At 43.0% G+C, this 17,465-nt stretch overlaps 1 protein-coding gene across 4 annotated transcripts in view; it reads left to right on the forward strand.

Moving 5' to 3' along the window:
* SUCLG2 (succinate-CoA ligase GDP-forming subunit beta) overlaps positions 1-17,465 on the forward strand; it is a 295,805-nt gene that overhangs the window by 232,668 nt on the left and 45,672 nt on the right. For 2 of the 4 annotated variants that reach the window (XM_089305438.1, XM_089305439.1), the window contains one exon: positions 6,783-7,246. The exons of the other annotated variants lie outside the window; for them this stretch is intronic. In XM_089305438.1, the coding sequence (XP_089161564.1) occupies positions 6,783-7,094 (312 nt within the window). In that variant the 3' untranslated portion in view covers positions 7,095-7,246. Of the gene's footprint in view, positions 1-6,782; positions 7,247-17,465 lie in introns of those variants that run through there. 4 annotated transcript variants of the gene reach the window in all.

A 17,465-nucleotide genomic window follows, 5' to 3' on the forward strand; every position in this document is an offset into this window, starting at 1 on the left:
TGCTCAGGTATCTTCCTCCTGTTGGATCTCTTTCTGCTCTTGCCAAATGCAAGCTAAGCTGCTCCCTCCAGCCCAGCACACCTCCCCTCTCACCTGCCCGTCCTTTTATGAGCACATTCAGAACAGGGGCTTACAGATTTTTGTTGCTAACTCTCTAATCCAGGGTTGCCATGTAATCATTGTACCTTGAGTACTGAAAAGATGGTGGGGGAAGGAAAAAGCCCACTCTTGCATACTTGCAGAATATTCTCTGTTATATGCAAACAGTTGCTTTGTTGTAATGACTTGATAATATTTGCTCTCATTGTTGGGGTTCACTTTAAAGTGAGTTTTGTGTTTAATTGTAGTAGTTTCTGGTACTTACAGTATTATTACTTTTGGGAAATGTGGTGGAAATCTTAAAAATGAGCACATAAAGTGGTTTTTTTTTTTTAAATTAACTCAATTTTATTGACCTTGAAGTTTAACATGTTTTAGCCAGTTGAAAGCGATTCATGTTAACATCCAAGTTGTAAGAATACAGATTAAATAAAACTAGTGAACCGAAGAAGTCTATTTTCATTAGCTAATTGTTAGTGATGAATGTTTTATAACCAATTTAAGAAACTAATCTTAATCTTTTCACTTTATCCATGTTCTTCCTCAAACATAGGTGATTATTTTAAAATTTGCATCTCATAAAGAACTGCATTAATGGAAGTATGCAATTAATAGATAGCCAGGTTTTAAGAACTCAAATTTGAAAATAGTAAGGATGGGGGCTGGCATTGTGGCTTAGCAGGCTAAGCCACCAATGGTGACACCCACATCCCTTATGAGAATGCCTGGTTCAAGTCCTGGCTGCTCTTCTTCTGATCCAGCTTCCTGCTGATGTGCCTAGAAAGGCAGGCAGAAGATGGCCGACGTGTTTAGGTCCCTGCCACATATGTAGGAGACACAGATAGAGCTCTGGGCTTCTGGCTTTTGCTTGGCCCAGGCCTGCCTATTGTGACCATTTGGGGAGTGGTGAACAAACTGATAGAGGATCTGTCTGTCATTCTACCTTTCAAATAAAAGAAAGCATTTTTTAAAAATAATTGGGGTGAGTAGTGATTTTTTTTTCAGTTATATTTTCTTTTGAAAATGAATCGCCTTTTGATGACCAACACATCTTGAGTATCTGGCATTGTTTTGCCTTAAAAGTACCTCACTGGGCTGGCATCGTGGTGTATCGGGTACAGCCTCCACTGATGATGCTGGTATTCCCCTCAGCATAGGTTCATGTCTGAGCTGCTCCACTTCTGATACAGCTCCCTGATCATGGCCTGGGGAAAGCAGCAGAAGATGGCCCAAGTGATTGGGCCCCTGCCACCTACATGGGAGACCCAGATGAAGCTCCTGGCTGTTATCTCCTCCTGGCCCCGGCCTCGCTGCTGCTCTGGTCATCTGAGGATGGATAATCTCTCTCTCTCTCTCTTTCTCTCTCTCTCTGTCTCTGTCTCTGTCTCTCTCTGTAACTCTTTCAAATAAATAAGTAAATCTTTAGGGGAAAAAAAGTACCTGTATATATGTAGTTAGTGAATGAATCTGTTATGTAGGTGTGTGAGTCTTATAATAAGACGAGGATGTACTTTTGCAGCATGTATTTTTGTCCGCTTGGAGAATGGGAAATGATTAATTACAGGGCAGTATTTCTTGTCAAGTTGTGAATAAATATGTTTAGCATTAGTGTAGCTGTATATGAAAAAGAAAGCCATACTGCTTGCCAAGCAGTTGATGAAAAGAAGCATTCGATTCATCCCAAAGTCTCTGTGGGAAAGAACTTTACATTTATGTGGGTTGGCATTTAGTAATTCAATCTCCTTAAACATTTGAATTAGGCGGAGGGCCACCCAAAGCCTTTGCTGTCATGTGGAAAAAGGCTTTTAACAAGGAATATGCACAAAACTGTAGGAAAGGCACTGTCATCTTCACAGGGGCCTTAAATGTAGAGCAGCTTACATGAATAGCAGCTGACAAGTGTGCTCCAGCATAGCTTCAAAGATTCTAACTCAGTGTCCTGGGCTGGGAACCCAGCATGTGCGTGTGTAACTAGCTCTAGGCTGTTGCTGGTCTGGATACCATACCTGGGATCCAATGTACCAGTGAATTCTGCTGTGTTTGGGACAACATGGTTGTATGTTTCTTTTTTCTTTTTTTTTAATCACACATTTTTAATTTTTTTTAAGATTTTATTTGTTTATTTGAAAGGTAGAGTTACAGACCATTAGAAGGAGAGACAGAGAGAAAGGTCTTCCTTCTGTTGGTTCACTCCCCAGGTGACTGCAACGGTCAGAGCTGCACCAATCCGAAGCCAGGAGCCAGGAACTTCCTCCTGGTCTCCCACGTGGGTGCAGGGGCCCAAGCACCTGGGCCATCCTCCACTGCTATCCCAGGCCACAGCAGAGAGCCGGATTGGAAGAGGAGCAGCCGGGACTAGAACCAACGCCCATATGGGATGCTGGCGCCGCAGGCATCGGGTTAACCCACTGCACCACGGTGGTGGCCCCAATCATACCATTTTTTAAAGGACTCTGATTTGACAGATATTTTAGATATTGTAGAATCAGATATGTTGGGTAATGGTGACCACAGTATTTTTATTTATGATTTGGAAAGGGGGACAGATAAAAAATCAGTATGTTCGTCCCTTGATTTCTCTTTGAAAACAGAGGAAGCCCTTTTGAAAGTTACTTTTCTAGATTTCTTCCCTGCCCTCTCCTTTCTTCACAGCCAGTGAACTGAAGTGGTTGAGAGCTTGAACTCCAGCTCTGCAGCTGTGTCATTTATGCAGATACTTTATATGTTAGTTATGTAATGCTCTGTAAGAGCCCACCCTAGAATGCAGCAGTTTGAAACAACACTTACCATCAGTTAGATCTGCCAAGGCTCAGGACAGGAGTAGCTTAGCTGGGTGGTTCTGTCTCCAGATCGCTTATGAGGTTATGGTTAAGCTGCTGATGGGGTTTGCGGTCTCTGAAGTGTTTGGAGTAAACATTTTGAAAGTCACAGATGTGTATGTGCAGGAGGCTGTAATTCCTGGCCTGGAGGTCCTTTCCACACAGCTGCTTATAAGGACATGACAAGAGACTGCACTCAGTACAGAAGCCAGGCTTTGGATGGCCTAATCTCAAGGAGATAATACATCCCTTTGCTTTTCCTTTTCAGCGGGAATGAGTTGCTAAACCCAATTCATACTCCAACGCAGAAGTTAAGTCCCATGACTTGAGAAACATTCCAGTGTATTAGCATCAGTTTCTTTATCACTAAAATGAGAAATGAGATTTTATAGGGGCTCATTAGTGGTAGCCATTAAGTTAATTATGATGGTTTTTCACTTTTTTTTTTTTTAAGATTGATTTATTTATTTGAAAGGCAGAGTTACAGAGAGGAGGAGAGACAGAGATTTTCTGTTGACTGGTTCACTTCCTAAATGGCTGCAACAACCAAGACTAAGCCAGGCTGAAGCAAGGAGCCAGGAGTTCTTCTGGATTTCCCACAGGGGTGCAGGGACTCAGGGACTGAAGCCGTATTCTGCTGCTTTCCCAAGCACATTAGCAGGAAGCTGGATTGGAAGTGGAGCAGCCAGGACTTGAACCAGTGTCCTTGTGGGATGCTAGCACAACAGGCCGTTGCTTAACCCACTGTGCCACAGCACCTGCCCCTAGTCTTTCATCTTGATCATTATTATACCTTCAGAACTTTACACTCAAATTTCCCATTGCATGAAACTCTGTATACCAAAATGCATGTTTTATAATCTGTCCCATATTTTATAAAAGCCCCTTATTTGTTTTGTTTTGTTGTTAATGAAGGAAAGGTATCCTGGTAATAAAACTGGACTCTGGAGGTTGGCATTTGGTGCAGCAGATAAGACGCGTCTTGGGGTGCCTGTGTCCCGTATCAGAGTACCTGGTTCAGAGTCCCAGCTCTTGTTTTTGATTTCGGCTTCCTGCTAATGCAGATGCTGGGAGACAGCAGGTGATGGCTAAGGTTCTCGCTACCGACTTTGGAGACCCTGGTTCCAGGCTCCTGACTTTGGCCTGGCCCAACCCCAGCTGTTGCTGGCATTTGTGGAGTAAACCAATGGATAGAAAAGATTCTCTCTCTCAAATGTAAATAATTGAGGGCTCCTAAAAAATTGAGGACTATTCTGTTTATGAGTGAAAACATCCGTCATCATGTATTATCGAATAGGACCCTGCAACTATTCCAAGAATAAGCTGGGCTAATCCCTCTAACCCTCAAGGACAGTGTTTATATCAGGTACTTTTAAAAAAAATCATCACAGCATTTGGCCTTATAAACCATCTATTTTGTCTTTTCAAGAATACCAACATTTTGAATGCAAGATGATGTTGATCAGAGGACATTATTTGTAGGCAGCAGCTTCTGAATGATTGATCCCCATCTCCTGGTGATCAAACTCTTGTGTAGTTCCCTCTCCCTTTGCCTGCAGGGTTGGATGCAGTGTCCCCTTCTAACAAGCGGTAATCGAAGGTTAGGTTCTAAGAGATCGCAGCTTCTGTCTTGGGATCTGCTGCTCGCTCGCTCTCTCTCTCTCACTCAATCAGATTATTTATTTGAAAGACAAGAGTTACAGAGAGAGAGAGAGAGAGAGAGAGAAGGAGGGACAGAGAGAGGGATCTTCCACTCACTGGTTCACTCCCCAAATGGTCACAAAGACCGGGGCTGGTCCAGGCTGAAGCCAGGAGCTTCTTCCAGATCTCCCGAGTGGGTGAGGGGCCCAGGAACTTGGACCATCTTCTGCTGCCTTCCCAGGCTCACTAGCAGGGAGCTGAATCAGAAGTGGAGCAGTAACTCAAATTGACACCCGTATGGGATGTAGGTGCTGCAGGCTGTGGCTTAACCTGCTGTACCACAGTGCTGGCCCCTTGATCTCCGTTTTCCTGCACAAAGGTGGTTTTTTTTTTGTTTGTTTGTTTGTTTGTTTTTTGTTTTTGTTTTTGTTTTTTTTTTGTTTTTCCAGTTACACTTGTTATTAATCTTCCCTTCATCCCTAGAAAGGTACTGAAAGTAACTATGTAAGGTAATGATGCCCTGTGTTTTCAAATGTTAGTACTGTGTTTGGCTGTTCCTTATTGAGATTATCTACCAGGGGATTTCAAAAACATTTGTGTGAAATAGAATTAAAAGATAGCTTATTTTTCTGCCAAACATTTTTTTAAGTCCAGACATGATTTTTATAATCTGCATTTTCCGTGAACTTTTTGAAGATCCCCTTTTATTATTTTACCACTGAGAAATACTTAAAGGGAAAAAGTGGAAAAAAGAAGAAAAAGGAAAAGGGCATGGTATATGTAGGTGTTTAGAAGTGTGTAGCATTTGAGAGCTGTTTGATTTTCAGTAAGAATTGTGATTTGTTCCTTTGTAATTAAATAACTTCCAAGAAAATATGTGACTTGGGTTCAAGATTACATATGTAGCATTTAAAATTTTTATAGCAGTCATCATTCCTTGCAACTTTTTGGAAAAATTGAAATTTTTGTACAAAATACTGGGAAGTTTTTTACCCAGAACTTGCAAATGAAAAGTACCTTGTAATTGCATAGTAGTGGTATCAATGGTGGTTTTGTGATGTTTTAGTAAGAGTCCTAACGTAGTTGAGAGGACACACTGCACTAGCACATCACTGCTATTTTGTTCTCCCCAAATGCAGATCCTTCCTTCTGTGTCGATCTTTGGATTTTTGGGGGGGTAGGATCTTTGTCACTGCTATTCGTTGATCCTTTGCTGTCTGCCCTTCTCAGTGATGGTTTCCCCTCTGTTCCAGTCCATTGTCTAGCATGCTTGCACTTCTCATGACACCTGAGTCCACCTCCTTAGTGGGGCTCTTCTTTGGGGTCAGCTGTAGGCCGCACTGCTTTGGGTGCCAGCAGAAGGCTGGTGAGCTGCTGCTGATTGACATTGTTTGGGACCAGCTTGTTTTTTTCCTGCAAGAATTGAAACAAATGAAGGTTTTGTTTATTTTCCTGTTCATTTGTTATTAGTGCAGTAGCTTTGTGTCACAAAAATTAAGTTTTACTTTTTTCCTACATTTGAACTCTTGTTCTTAAAATTACCTGAAATACTTCACTGAGATTTAAGTACATTACCTGTCTTTATTATGATGCTCACAACTCAGGTTTGCATTTGTGTTTCTCTCTCTCTCTCTCTCTCTCTCTCTCTCTCTCTCTCTCTCCATGTACACGTACATACACATATTTTCCTTTCGGAATTGGTCAGACTAAATGGAATAGTCTCCCAAGTACCAGATTTACTACTAGAACATATGCATCTCTTCTGACAGCAAATACAATTTCAAGGCCACTTTTGGGAGATGCTATTTTTCATACACTTGGGTTACAGATGGTATTAATAGAGCCTCAGTCTAAAATTCAAGAGGAAACAAATGCTAAACTATATTAAATGGTTAGTGTAAGTTCCATTTGGCTGCCTGTGTATTTGTCTGTAAGCAAGGTTATTTAAGTAAAGCAATCATAATGGAGAAGAATGTGCAGCATTCTCTTGTTTGTTCTTGGTTATTTTAAAGAAAAATTGTTTACTTTTCAGACCTGTTTTCTTTTTAAAAAATCACTTCATCAGAGCATGTTTACTTTGACTTGATTTTCTATTTTTGCAAATTAGAATCGCATATGTGTAACACTGGGCCAAAAGAATGTATATTCTTGTTGATCTATAAGATGATGCATGCAGTCTCCCCACTGATTCTTTTTTTTTTTTTTTTTTTTTTTTTTTGACAGGCAGAGTGGACAGTGAGAGAGAGAGACAGAGAGAAAGGTCTTCCTTTGCCGTTGGTTCACCCTCCAATGGCCGCCGCGGCCGGCGCGCTGCGGCCGGCGCACCGCGCTGATCCGATGGCAGGAGCCAGGAGCCAGGTGCTTTTCCTGGTCTCCCATGGGGTGCAGGGCCCAAGCACCTGGGCCATCCTCCACTGCACTCCCTGGCCACAGCAGAGGGCTGGCCTGGAAGAGAGGCAACCGGGACAGAATCCGGCGCCCCGACCGGGACTAGAACCCGGTGTGCCGGCGCCGCTAGGCGGAGGATTAGCCTAGTGAGCCGCGGCGCCGGCCTCCCCACTGATTCTTAAGAGCTGCTGTAATTTGAGCTGTACAGTAATTTTGCATTTTCATTTTCTCTGACTTAACTGATGTTTATAAATAAAGGCCACAACTTGCTTTAATAATAAAAACCCATTATCGCTGTATGGTGGAGATAACATATGATCATTACTACCGTTAGCAACTGCTTGTGTTAATAATACATATTTTCTGCTTCATCCCAGAGCAACCTGCATTCGATGCAGAAGATTGGGGTACATAGCCTTTGAAGCTTATGATCAGAATGTTTCGTTCAAAAGGAAAATAATTATTGAAAGATCCTAGAAGTGCATTGTTTGAGTCTAAATCAGTATACAAGGAGCAGGCTGTTCTCCTGCAAGTGCTCTTGTGGTTTACTGAGAATTAGAACGGTGACTCCTTGTCAGCTATAGCTGCACCACCCTGTGGAAATGAGCTACTACTGTAGTTCAACCTCACAAGCAAACATGGCGGAAAGCAAGTTGAGTGTGATAGGATATACCTAAAGTCTTCCCGTTTTAAAAAACATTTATTGCTTCATTTATCTTCATTTTCTTTGAAAGTTAGGGAGAGATCTTCTGCTTGCAAACTACTCCCCAAATGCACACAGTGGCAAGGAGTGGGCCCAGCCTGGAGCCAGGAGCCCAGAACTCAGTCCAGTTCTCCCACACGGTTGGCAGGGTAGTACCTGAGCCACCACCTGCTGCCTTCCCTGATGCGTATTTGCAGGAGTCAGGTTCCAGAAGCCAGGGGCCAGGGCTTGAGCCAGGCTCTCCTATACAAAATAGCGTTGTTCCAAGCGCATCTTAGCCGCTGTGCCACATCCTGGCCTCAGCCTAGAGCCTGTTCTGCTTCAGTCAGAAATACAAGTAAACTATGCACAGATTTATAGATAGATCGATCGATTACTTCTAAAAGACCAACCTAACAGCTGACAAGACCTAGAAAGTGTCCTAGCCCCTCCTGGATATACTTCTCTTGCCCTCTGATGTGGAATGAAAATAGGAAAGAAAGGAACCCTGCATGCATTCCCGTGTATATTCACACACAAAAACGAACTATAAAGGAAATGAATTTTAAAAATGAGACATTGGCTTTGTGTTCAGACTTGACCATCATCTGCTCCTCTCCCTCACCATTATAGCATATCACCACTGGCCTTCCTCCTCTCCCAACCCATGAGTTGAAAAATAACTTAAACACCTCTTTCTGTTAGGTACCCTATACATAATTTTAATTTGAGCTTATTTTAGCTCATCTCAGTTCATGATTCTGTAAGGCAGCAACAAATATCGTAATCCTTTTTGTGTATGTGTACTATTTTTGCTTTTCAAAGGGATTTCTAACTATCATTGCATTTGCTGTGCATGCACATATAGCAATTACTTGCACTTTAATGGTTTGGGATTTCAAGATCAGTGCTCCTGAGATCCATTCCTTTTTTTTTTTTTTGACAGGCAGAGTGGACAGTGAGAGAGAGAGAGACAGAGAGAAAGGTCTTCCTTTGCCGTTGGTTCACCCTCCAATGGCCGCCGCGGCTGGCGCGCTGCAGCTGGCGCACCGCGCTGATCCGATGGCAGGAGCCAGGAGCCCAATGGCTGCCGTGGCCGGCGCGCTGCAGCCGGCACACCGCGCTGATCCGATGGCAGGAGCCAGGAGCCAGGTGCTTTTTTCCTGGTCTCCCATGAGGTGCAGGGCCCAAGCACCTGGGCCATCCTCCACTGCACTCCCTGGCCACAGCAGAGAGCTGGCCTGGAAGAGGGGCAACCGGGACAGAATCCGGCGCCCCATCCGGGACTAGAACCCGGTGTGCCGGCGCTGCTAGGCAGAGGATTAGCCTAGTGAGCCGCGGCGCTGGCCGAGACCCATTCCTTCTCACGTACTTCGTCAACCTCGAGATCTGTGTGGTAGCCTCTCAGATTTGTCCTCAGGTTCAATTAGACAAGCTTCCCATAGGGATAGGAAGCTTTTTCATTACGGTTTCTTCATATGAGCAAAAATTAAGCAAATTATCAAACTGGCAAGTAGACAGTTAACCAGGTGTGTTTTATAGATAAGACTTAGCTAAGCATATATGTGTACCCTTTTTTTCTAAGTCCTGTACCTCTCCCCCTGGCTAATGTGACCTTGTTTAGTCTTCAGACCTGAAATTTAATTCACTCAATCTCTGGGTTTATTATTAATTTCCTTGGGTATTTGAGCAGTTTGCTTAATCAGCTAATGTGGTAGATTCTCCTTGCCCCACTACTTAGTTGCCACCTCATTTCTGAGTTCTCCTTGGGAAGAAATAGCCTTTCTTCCTCACACAGCAACTCAAAGAAAAAAGAGAGATTCCTGAGCCAGGTGAACCTGGGCCCCTCTAATACTCTGATATGACTAGAAAGGATACTCCCCCCTCCACACTAACCCCTGTCTCCTTGTTAGTGAGTGGGCATCACAACTCCCATCTGAAATTTTACTGGAATAAAATTGGTCTTTTCAGCCCATTTCAAGCATATAGTAGGTCACAATTGATAAATGAAATGGGAAATTAAACTTCAATTAGCGTTCAAGCTAAGATTTTTTTTTTTTTAAGATTTATTTATTTGTTTATTTGAAAGCCAACTACAGAGCAAAGGAAGCACAGGGAGATCTTCCACATGCTGGTTCACCTCCTTCCTCCCCTGCCCCAGGGGGCGGCGACAGCCAGAGCTGGGCAAGGCCTAAGTCAGGAGGTTCTTCCAGGTCTCCTGCAGGGATGCAGGGAGCCTAAGCACTTGGGCCATCTTCTGCTGCTTTTCCCAGACCATTAGCAGGAAGCTAGATTGGAAGTGGAGCAGCTGGTACACAAACCAGTGCCTACATGGGATGCTGGTGTCACAGGTAACTTCACCTGCTACGCCACAATACCAGTCCCTCAAGCTAAGTATTTTTTTTTAATATCGGGAGCATAGTAATTCTTCCCACCACCACTACCCCGCCCTGTCCTCTCACCCACTCCCCTTGCCCCTGTCTCCCTGTCTCCTCTTTGGTTCAAGAAAGGAAGGAAGGAAGAAGGGAGGGAGAGAGGGAGGAATAAAAAAAACTAAGAGAATTGTTCTCAGCAGTCTAAACAAGGGCTGTTCTTTGTTATTGCTTCTCAAAAGTGTTTTTGCTTCCCCCCCTTCCCTTCCTTCCTCCCCCTTCTTTCCTTTTTGAAACTTAATTGTATTTAAAGAAGAACCCAAGGCTGATACATCTTTTGTGAGCTCTTAGACTCCACTATAACTTATGAGACATAATAATATCCTCCTTTTAATACACTAAAAGGAAGTGGTTTCCAGCTAAGTATTTTAAAACTCACGTAGTTGGGTTTGGGGAAGCTATGTGAAGTACTTTTACTTGGAAGTGAACTTTAGGATTTTTAGTACAGTGATAAAGGTTTTTTTTTTTTAACTTATTTAATAAATATAAATTTCCAAAGTACAGCTTTTGGATTACAGTGGCCTTCTCATCCCCCATAATTTCCCTCCCACCCGCAACCCTCCCATCCCCCGCTCCCTCTCCCATCCCATTCACATCAAGATTTATTTTCAATTATCTTTATATACAGAAGATCAATTTAGTGTATATTAAGTAAAGATTTCAACAGTTTGCACTCACACGGAAACACAAAGTGTAAAAAGTACTGTTTGATTACTAATGTGTTGTACTATGTGAATCAGTGATAAAGGTTTTTTGAACTTTTACTAAGGAAAATGGCTAGTAACTGTTTCCACCTCCCATCCCTACTTCCGTTCCAAAGTACAGCAAAGAAGACAGACAATAGGATGGACTGAGTCTCTCCTAACTTAGGGTAAAAGGGTCCAACATAACAGGATTCCATCTCAGTTTTATTTTCTTACCTAGTTGAAGGATTTTAAGAAGCTAAGAAAACTCAGAAGACTTGACTCCTTCCTCAGTTTAATTCATTTCTTTTGTCCAGAAGGTGAAGCTGCCTAGCCTAGCCTGGGCTATTGTGGGCATTTGGGGAATGAACCAGTAGGTGTTAGATCTCTTTGTCTTTCTGGCTCACTTGCTGACTGTCTCTCTCTTTTGTTCTGCCTTTCAAAGAAATAAATATTTGAAAACAACCGCAGCCTCTAAGTTTCATGTAGTAGGAAGGATCTTCTGGGTCGGGGTATTACAAAAGTAACGAAGGGTCTTGTTCTGCCCTCAGGAAATTTAGATGCTGGGAGATACCTATGTCATGTGCTCACTGGACAGCTCTGTTTATATGTGTGTGTATTCCAGTGGGGGAACCAAAGGGATACAACAGACAAGATGATGAAGTGAGGTGGCATGATGTAAAACCAGAGGCTTAGAACCTAGTGTATGTGTTTGTGAGGGGTACTTACGCCTAGAGAGAACATGAGAAGAAACTGTAATGAAGCTTTCAGGCAGGACTTGAGGGTGTAGAGAGGAGGGAAACTCCAGACATGAGAGAGGGCATGAGATGTAAAAATAAGTAACAGATCTGGAATGGATGAGCAGTATTGCACAGCTGGCACCTCCACCACCGGCCACAGAAAGTTTCCTTTGCTTCACGGCTCTTTGTCCAGCGTTTCACCACTGCGTTTGAGCTCGCCTCTCCAGGCCTTGGTGGACATCAGTGAGTGTTATCGACTAGAGGGCTGTCCTCGGCAATGCAAGACCCGTGCTGCCCAGAAAGAATTCCCAGGCTAGCACGCAGTAACCAGTTACCAGCTGCTTTTTTCTTGTAACACAGATTCTAAAAACCAGCAAAACAGTGCCCAGTTACACACTGTTGCTGGATTTGAAAGTGAGGTAATGAGCACCCCCACCCTGCCCCAGTTGGATTTCCATTGTTAAATCTGGCCCCTGCTATACACACCTTTGACACCTGACAAGTGCAGTTAGGACATGGGGAATCTGAGCACACCATCCATCATTTCCTTCCTGCTGTTCTTCAGCTGCTTTGCCTCGGTACCACCCAGGGAGAGCACCATGGTCTCCAGGGTCCTGTGGAGCCACCAGTGGCTGTTTGTGTTTTATTACAGTTTGATAGTTGAACGGACTTCGGACTTTCCTACCAACTAATGTGATCAACTAGGTGGGAAAAGCCTGCATTAGTTCTGGAATATAATGTGTCCCTAAAAGCAGGGTTGCCTGATAGCTTCCTTGGTAACAGCGCACTTCTGATACCAGCCTTTGTGTCTGTGAACAGTAAAGAAAGTCTTGAGATGGTGACCTGGTTTCTATTGTTAAGTCCCTTAACAAGGGCCTCTCCTCCTTGGAGTTATTTTAAAACCTGATCTCACAATAGATTCTGTTTCACATGTGAATCAGTGGGCTACTTTTAAAGGAAATAGTTTTTGCTAAAAAGAGAAGCTCAATAACATGAAACAGGTATCTGTGGTTATTTTACATGAGTAGAGCCATCACTGGTAATCACAGTCTTGTTTAGAGAAAAACTATCCTGCATGTCATTTTATTATTTTTGTGTAATTGAAGTAGGCAAAGAATGCTTGGTCACATGCATGTCACCTGTTTTCATTAGCAGAAGTCAATGTGTAGTTATTAAGAAGTCAGCAGGAATCAAGTATTTGTAAATGAGATGTCTTGTTGTTGGAAAAAATTGTTTCCTTAAGTATTAAATATTTCCTTCAGAATCTTAGTATTGTAATGCTGTGGGGTTTTTTTTCCTCTCTTTTACTAAGCAAATTCTTTTCCTTAGATAATGCAAGAGTGAATTTCAGGTAAGTCATTATTCACAAACAAATGGAGGTTGAAATGAGGCATTGTATCTGTTTTTCAGGGGCATTGTTAGTATTCTGAGTAATAATCAGAGCCCTCTTTCAGCCAGCACCTCCTTCCTAGATTGGATGTTTTGTTTGCTCACAAATTTTTTTTGGTAATTGTGCAGATCAGCCTTTTGGACCCCAGAGTGCTCCTTTGACATTGGTTTTTGTGCGTAATGCAATCCTAGTGTTTATAGGAGTTTTTTACTACTTATTTGATTACTTGTTTTGCTAATTTTTTAGCCTAAGCAAAAGTAAGCATTTTGAAATACTAAAACTTGGCAATCCTCTGTTTTGGCCTGAGCTCTTAAAGTAGAACTCTGTCAGCTTCTCCATTGTTCTTACCCTGGAGAGCTTTATCTTCCTCAAAGATGTTAAGTGAGACACTTGGTCAGTGTGGTGTGTTTTGGATTGTGGCAAAGCAGAATGTTTCTGAGTTAGAATTCCTCTCCCACTGTACACTGAGCTTCTTTTGGGCTTGTAGTAACATGTTTATAGGCCTTGATTTGAGACTAAATTTCTTTTATGTTAGCTTGCTAGAAATTGTGGTTTTCCTGATATTAAGTAGTAATGTACTATCCAGGCAAGGTTTACTTTATTTCCCTATTAGGGTTCTCCAGAGACACAGAGTGAGGAGGAGATAGAAGGAGATTGATTAGAAGGTATTGACTCACTCAGTTACCCAGACTGAGAAGCCCATGATCTGCCATCTGCAGGCGGGGAGGTCAGGAAGGCTAGTGGTGTAGTTTGAAGGTCCACGGACCCAAGAACCAGGAGTGCCAAGGTCAGCAGACAGATGTCCCAACTAAACAGTCAGAGAGAGAGAGAGAGAGAGAGAGAGAGAGAGAGACGGAAGGAAAGAGAGACAGAGACAGAGGGCCAGTCTTTCCTTTTTTTTTTTTTTTTTCTGTTCTTCAGAGGCCCCGGTGATTCCTACCATGTTTTACCAAAAGTTCTGGCATCCTGTAACCTAGTGAGGTTGACACACCAAATTATCCCACTTTCCAAGAATCTGAAATGAATTCTAAGGGTAATTCACATAGTCAAAACAGGGGATCAGTCCACTGATACTGTCTTATCCTGTGTTTCCACATTGATGCTAAGTGCAAGAAGACCATACCAAATAAAAATGGGAAAGTCTTTGCCTTGTAATTAGAATGACTAAATAAATTTGTGAATCGATTAGGAAGCTGTAAATCAAGGTAATCTCATTTGACATTGCATTTGAAACTAGAAGAGCATACACTGAGTAGCAAAGTGATTCTCTGGGTAAAAATAAGGTGCAGGAGAGCTGATTGTTGGTGGGAGGCCCTGGGTAGGCAGAGTGACGGCAGGAGGAGTGGTGGAAGGATGGAAGAGAGTGGGGAGGAAGACCTGTTACGCTGGGCTGTCAAGCAGGAGACCAGAATAGAAGACATCATTCAGATGGGGGAAAAACATGGAGTGGTAAGTGAGCTATTTGTTGTGGTAAGAAAAGGCCAAGGAAAACTGTCCTCACTTCTTTGTCCATGCTGCTTTGAAGCTGTCTATCTGGACTCCTCGTGCAGCAGTGTGGGGTGGTGGTGGTGGCAGTGGCGGTGGCAGTGGCGGTGGCAGTGGTAGTGTCCCTGATGTTTAAGTTACTGAGCTCTGGTTGTGTGCCAGGCTCTTCGACGTTTTTGTGGATTGTTGTACTTTAATGCATTGTCAGGGTCCGTTTTACAGCCAAGAGAAGTCTGTATAGAAGAGGTTCATAACTCACCCAGGGCGGTAGCACTGGGCTATGGTAAAGTTCCTGTGTTGAACTCAGGCCGTTTTACACGATCTTCCACATCCTTAATCACATCCCTGTAGCACCTCAGGGCAGTAAGTCACTGCAGAGAACAGCAGCCATGGGGCATCAGCCTACATGTTAGGAGGGACATTGATAACTGGAGTCCATCCAGAGGAGGATAATTGGGATGATAAAGAATCCTTGAACCACTGTGAACAGAAATAGAGACATAAAGAAGATAATCAAGTTTGTGAGAGAGAGAGATTGGGCTTCATATCTATCCCCCTCGTCCTGTTCTTCCGTGTCTATGAGCTCGCTTCCCTCGTTCTTACATATGATGGAGAGGAGGTATTGTGTAGAAATGTTTAAGTGAATTACAAGATTTCCACATGGGTGGGACTGTTCTGACCAGTGACAGGCGAGTTCCTAAGAGTTGTCTTTCACTCGTCTTTTATATATATATATATATTTGGGATTGTTTAAATTTATTTGAAAGGCTGAGTGGCCAAAAAAGAGGGAGAAACGGAGTGAGAGAGATACCTTCCATTCTCTGCTTAATTTCCCAAATGCCTACAATGGCTGGGGCTGGGCCAGGCTGAAGCCAGAAGTTAGGAACTCCATCTGGGTCTCCCAGATCGGTGGCAGGGCCTCAGTACCTGAACCAACATCTGCTGCCTCCCAGGATGCAATAGCCAGGAGCTGGATTGAAAGCACAGTAGCCAGGATTTGAATAGGCACTGGCAATAGGGGATGCAGGCGTCCCATGTGGTGGCCTAACCTGCTGCATCACAGCACCCGTCCCTCGCTGGTCTTCTTAGAATGAGACGCCAATTTGCTTTTATATTCTACTAAAGCAGCTCTGTGACAATTGAGCACACAGAAAACAAAGCCATAGTGTCTGTCTATGTCTACAGCTTTAATTTTGTGCTGAACACATGAAGTCCTTTATTGACTTCAAGAAGTGGAGGGAGAGGGGAAGAAGCAGTGTGTGGTTATTGTTACTGTTTGTCCTGTCTCTGGTCAGAACCTAAACGACAGAAATGCTGCCATTTGTTCTACTCTAGAATCCCGGCCATCGTGGGATAGACCCCTATTTTACTTGCAATGTTTTGGAGCAAAATCCACTCCTGTAAAAGAAGACATTTGGGTGAAGATAGATTCTGATATCAGCAATGTTCAAATATATAAAGGCTGTCATATTAGGAGAAATGAGAAGTTCAGCTCTCATGTTCACAAAATATCTTTGGGAGAGTTAAAAGAAGAGCAGGGCATTGTTGGCAAAGGCAACAGAGTGTGTGGATATTTGGGCTCTCAGATCTGAAAGCAGATGAGGAAGAGAGAATCAAGGGCCAAGAATAGAAAGGGTCAAAATGGTGTTCGTGGATATTAAGAGGAGGGAATTCTGGTGTGTAGATGTGAGTACTTCTGTCAGCTTAGCCCTCCATGGGTAGCGTCATGAAATTCACATATTAACCATCCTCAAAAAGACCAAATCAACCTTTGCAACCCAACCCAAGGGAACATGCCTTCTTTAGCCCAATCAAGGTCTCCGAAGACACTTGCCATGTCACTCTGCCTCCCATTTCTCAGAGCTGGAAGCTTGTGCCTGAAGAGATGCCAATCCTTGCCGGCCATCCATCTTGGGTGAAGAAGCTTGCCTGGTGTAAAGGCTGCAATCACTCTACCCTTTCATAAGGTGCTCGTGAAAAATCCCTGGTCACCTCCCCCTGGACACCATCATCAGTGGATGGTGAGGTAGCTGTTGACTTGGAACTTTGTCATATATAAGGAGCTAGTGGAGCTTTCTTTGCCTTTGAAATCTCTTTTCTGCCCTTTCTAGATCAAGTTCACTCCGTTATGCAGTTAGTAAAGGCTGAGGCTATGACTTTGAGATCGCTGACTTCTTCCATTCTCACATGTCAACACAGTGTAGGGTCTTGGGAAATTTCTGTGGGATGTTCATTCCTCTAATACATGTTTTGTTGCTACCCAAGCTATTGAGAATAAAATAAACAAAAAATGGAGTACTGAAGCTGACTTTCTCAAGTCAGAGCTGGCAGCTGCTTGCTCGTCTTTGCCTTTATTTGGCCCCTGTGAGTGAATGTCTCCCTGCCTTGAACAGATGCACAGTGTTTACATGCAGACTAGTTAATGTGAAGTCTTCATTGCCTTTATTCTAAGCACTAGAAATACTTCTCATTGAAATTTTTAGCTCCTCATCATAACCCAAAATAAGCTTTTAAGAAGCCAATTTTAATTATTCTTTTAGTCTAGTTTGTGTCAAAATATACATTTTAGTTCTCCTGACATTGTATTTATACTCTAATTATATTCTTCCAGTTGGTAGTTCTTTCTCTTTCTCTCAATCATCATTTATCCATAAAAGTTAAATTTGACCTCACTGTCTAGGAGTAAGTGACCAAACATCGACGCCTTATCCTCCCAGGGTTTTTTACTTCATCTTTCCTTTTCTGTACTGTAAAAAGTTTAGGTAAACCTGTTGCAGCAGAATACAAGCAACAGCCTGGATGACATGTGGTCCTCCATGATGCATTTGTTCATAGACATTTCTGTGGGCTTTTCTAGACATGTGAAACAACCGAAGCTGTGAGAGATAGATGTTCCAACATTTCATACCTAAGTTAGACTAAAGACTAGAGCTGGGGCTCCCAACCTGATGTGATGAATATGTGCTTGCATCTTTGCCTGTTCGTTGCTAAAGAAGGGTTGTTTTGGGAAGTAGGAAAAGGTCTCATGTGTGCCAAGTCATGTGGTACTACAGTGATAGGTCAGGGGTTCCCTTGATGGGACAGAGCAGTGGTTCTCTGAATATGA

Source organism: Oryctolagus cuniculus, chromosome 10 (assembly GCF_051225735.1).
Source record: "Oryctolagus cuniculus isolate XC-2025 breed Fujian yellow rabbit chromosome 10, ASM5122573v1, whole genome shotgun sequence".
Lineage (NCBI taxonomy): Eukaryota > Metazoa > Chordata > Mammalia > Lagomorpha > Leporidae > Oryctolagus > Oryctolagus cuniculus.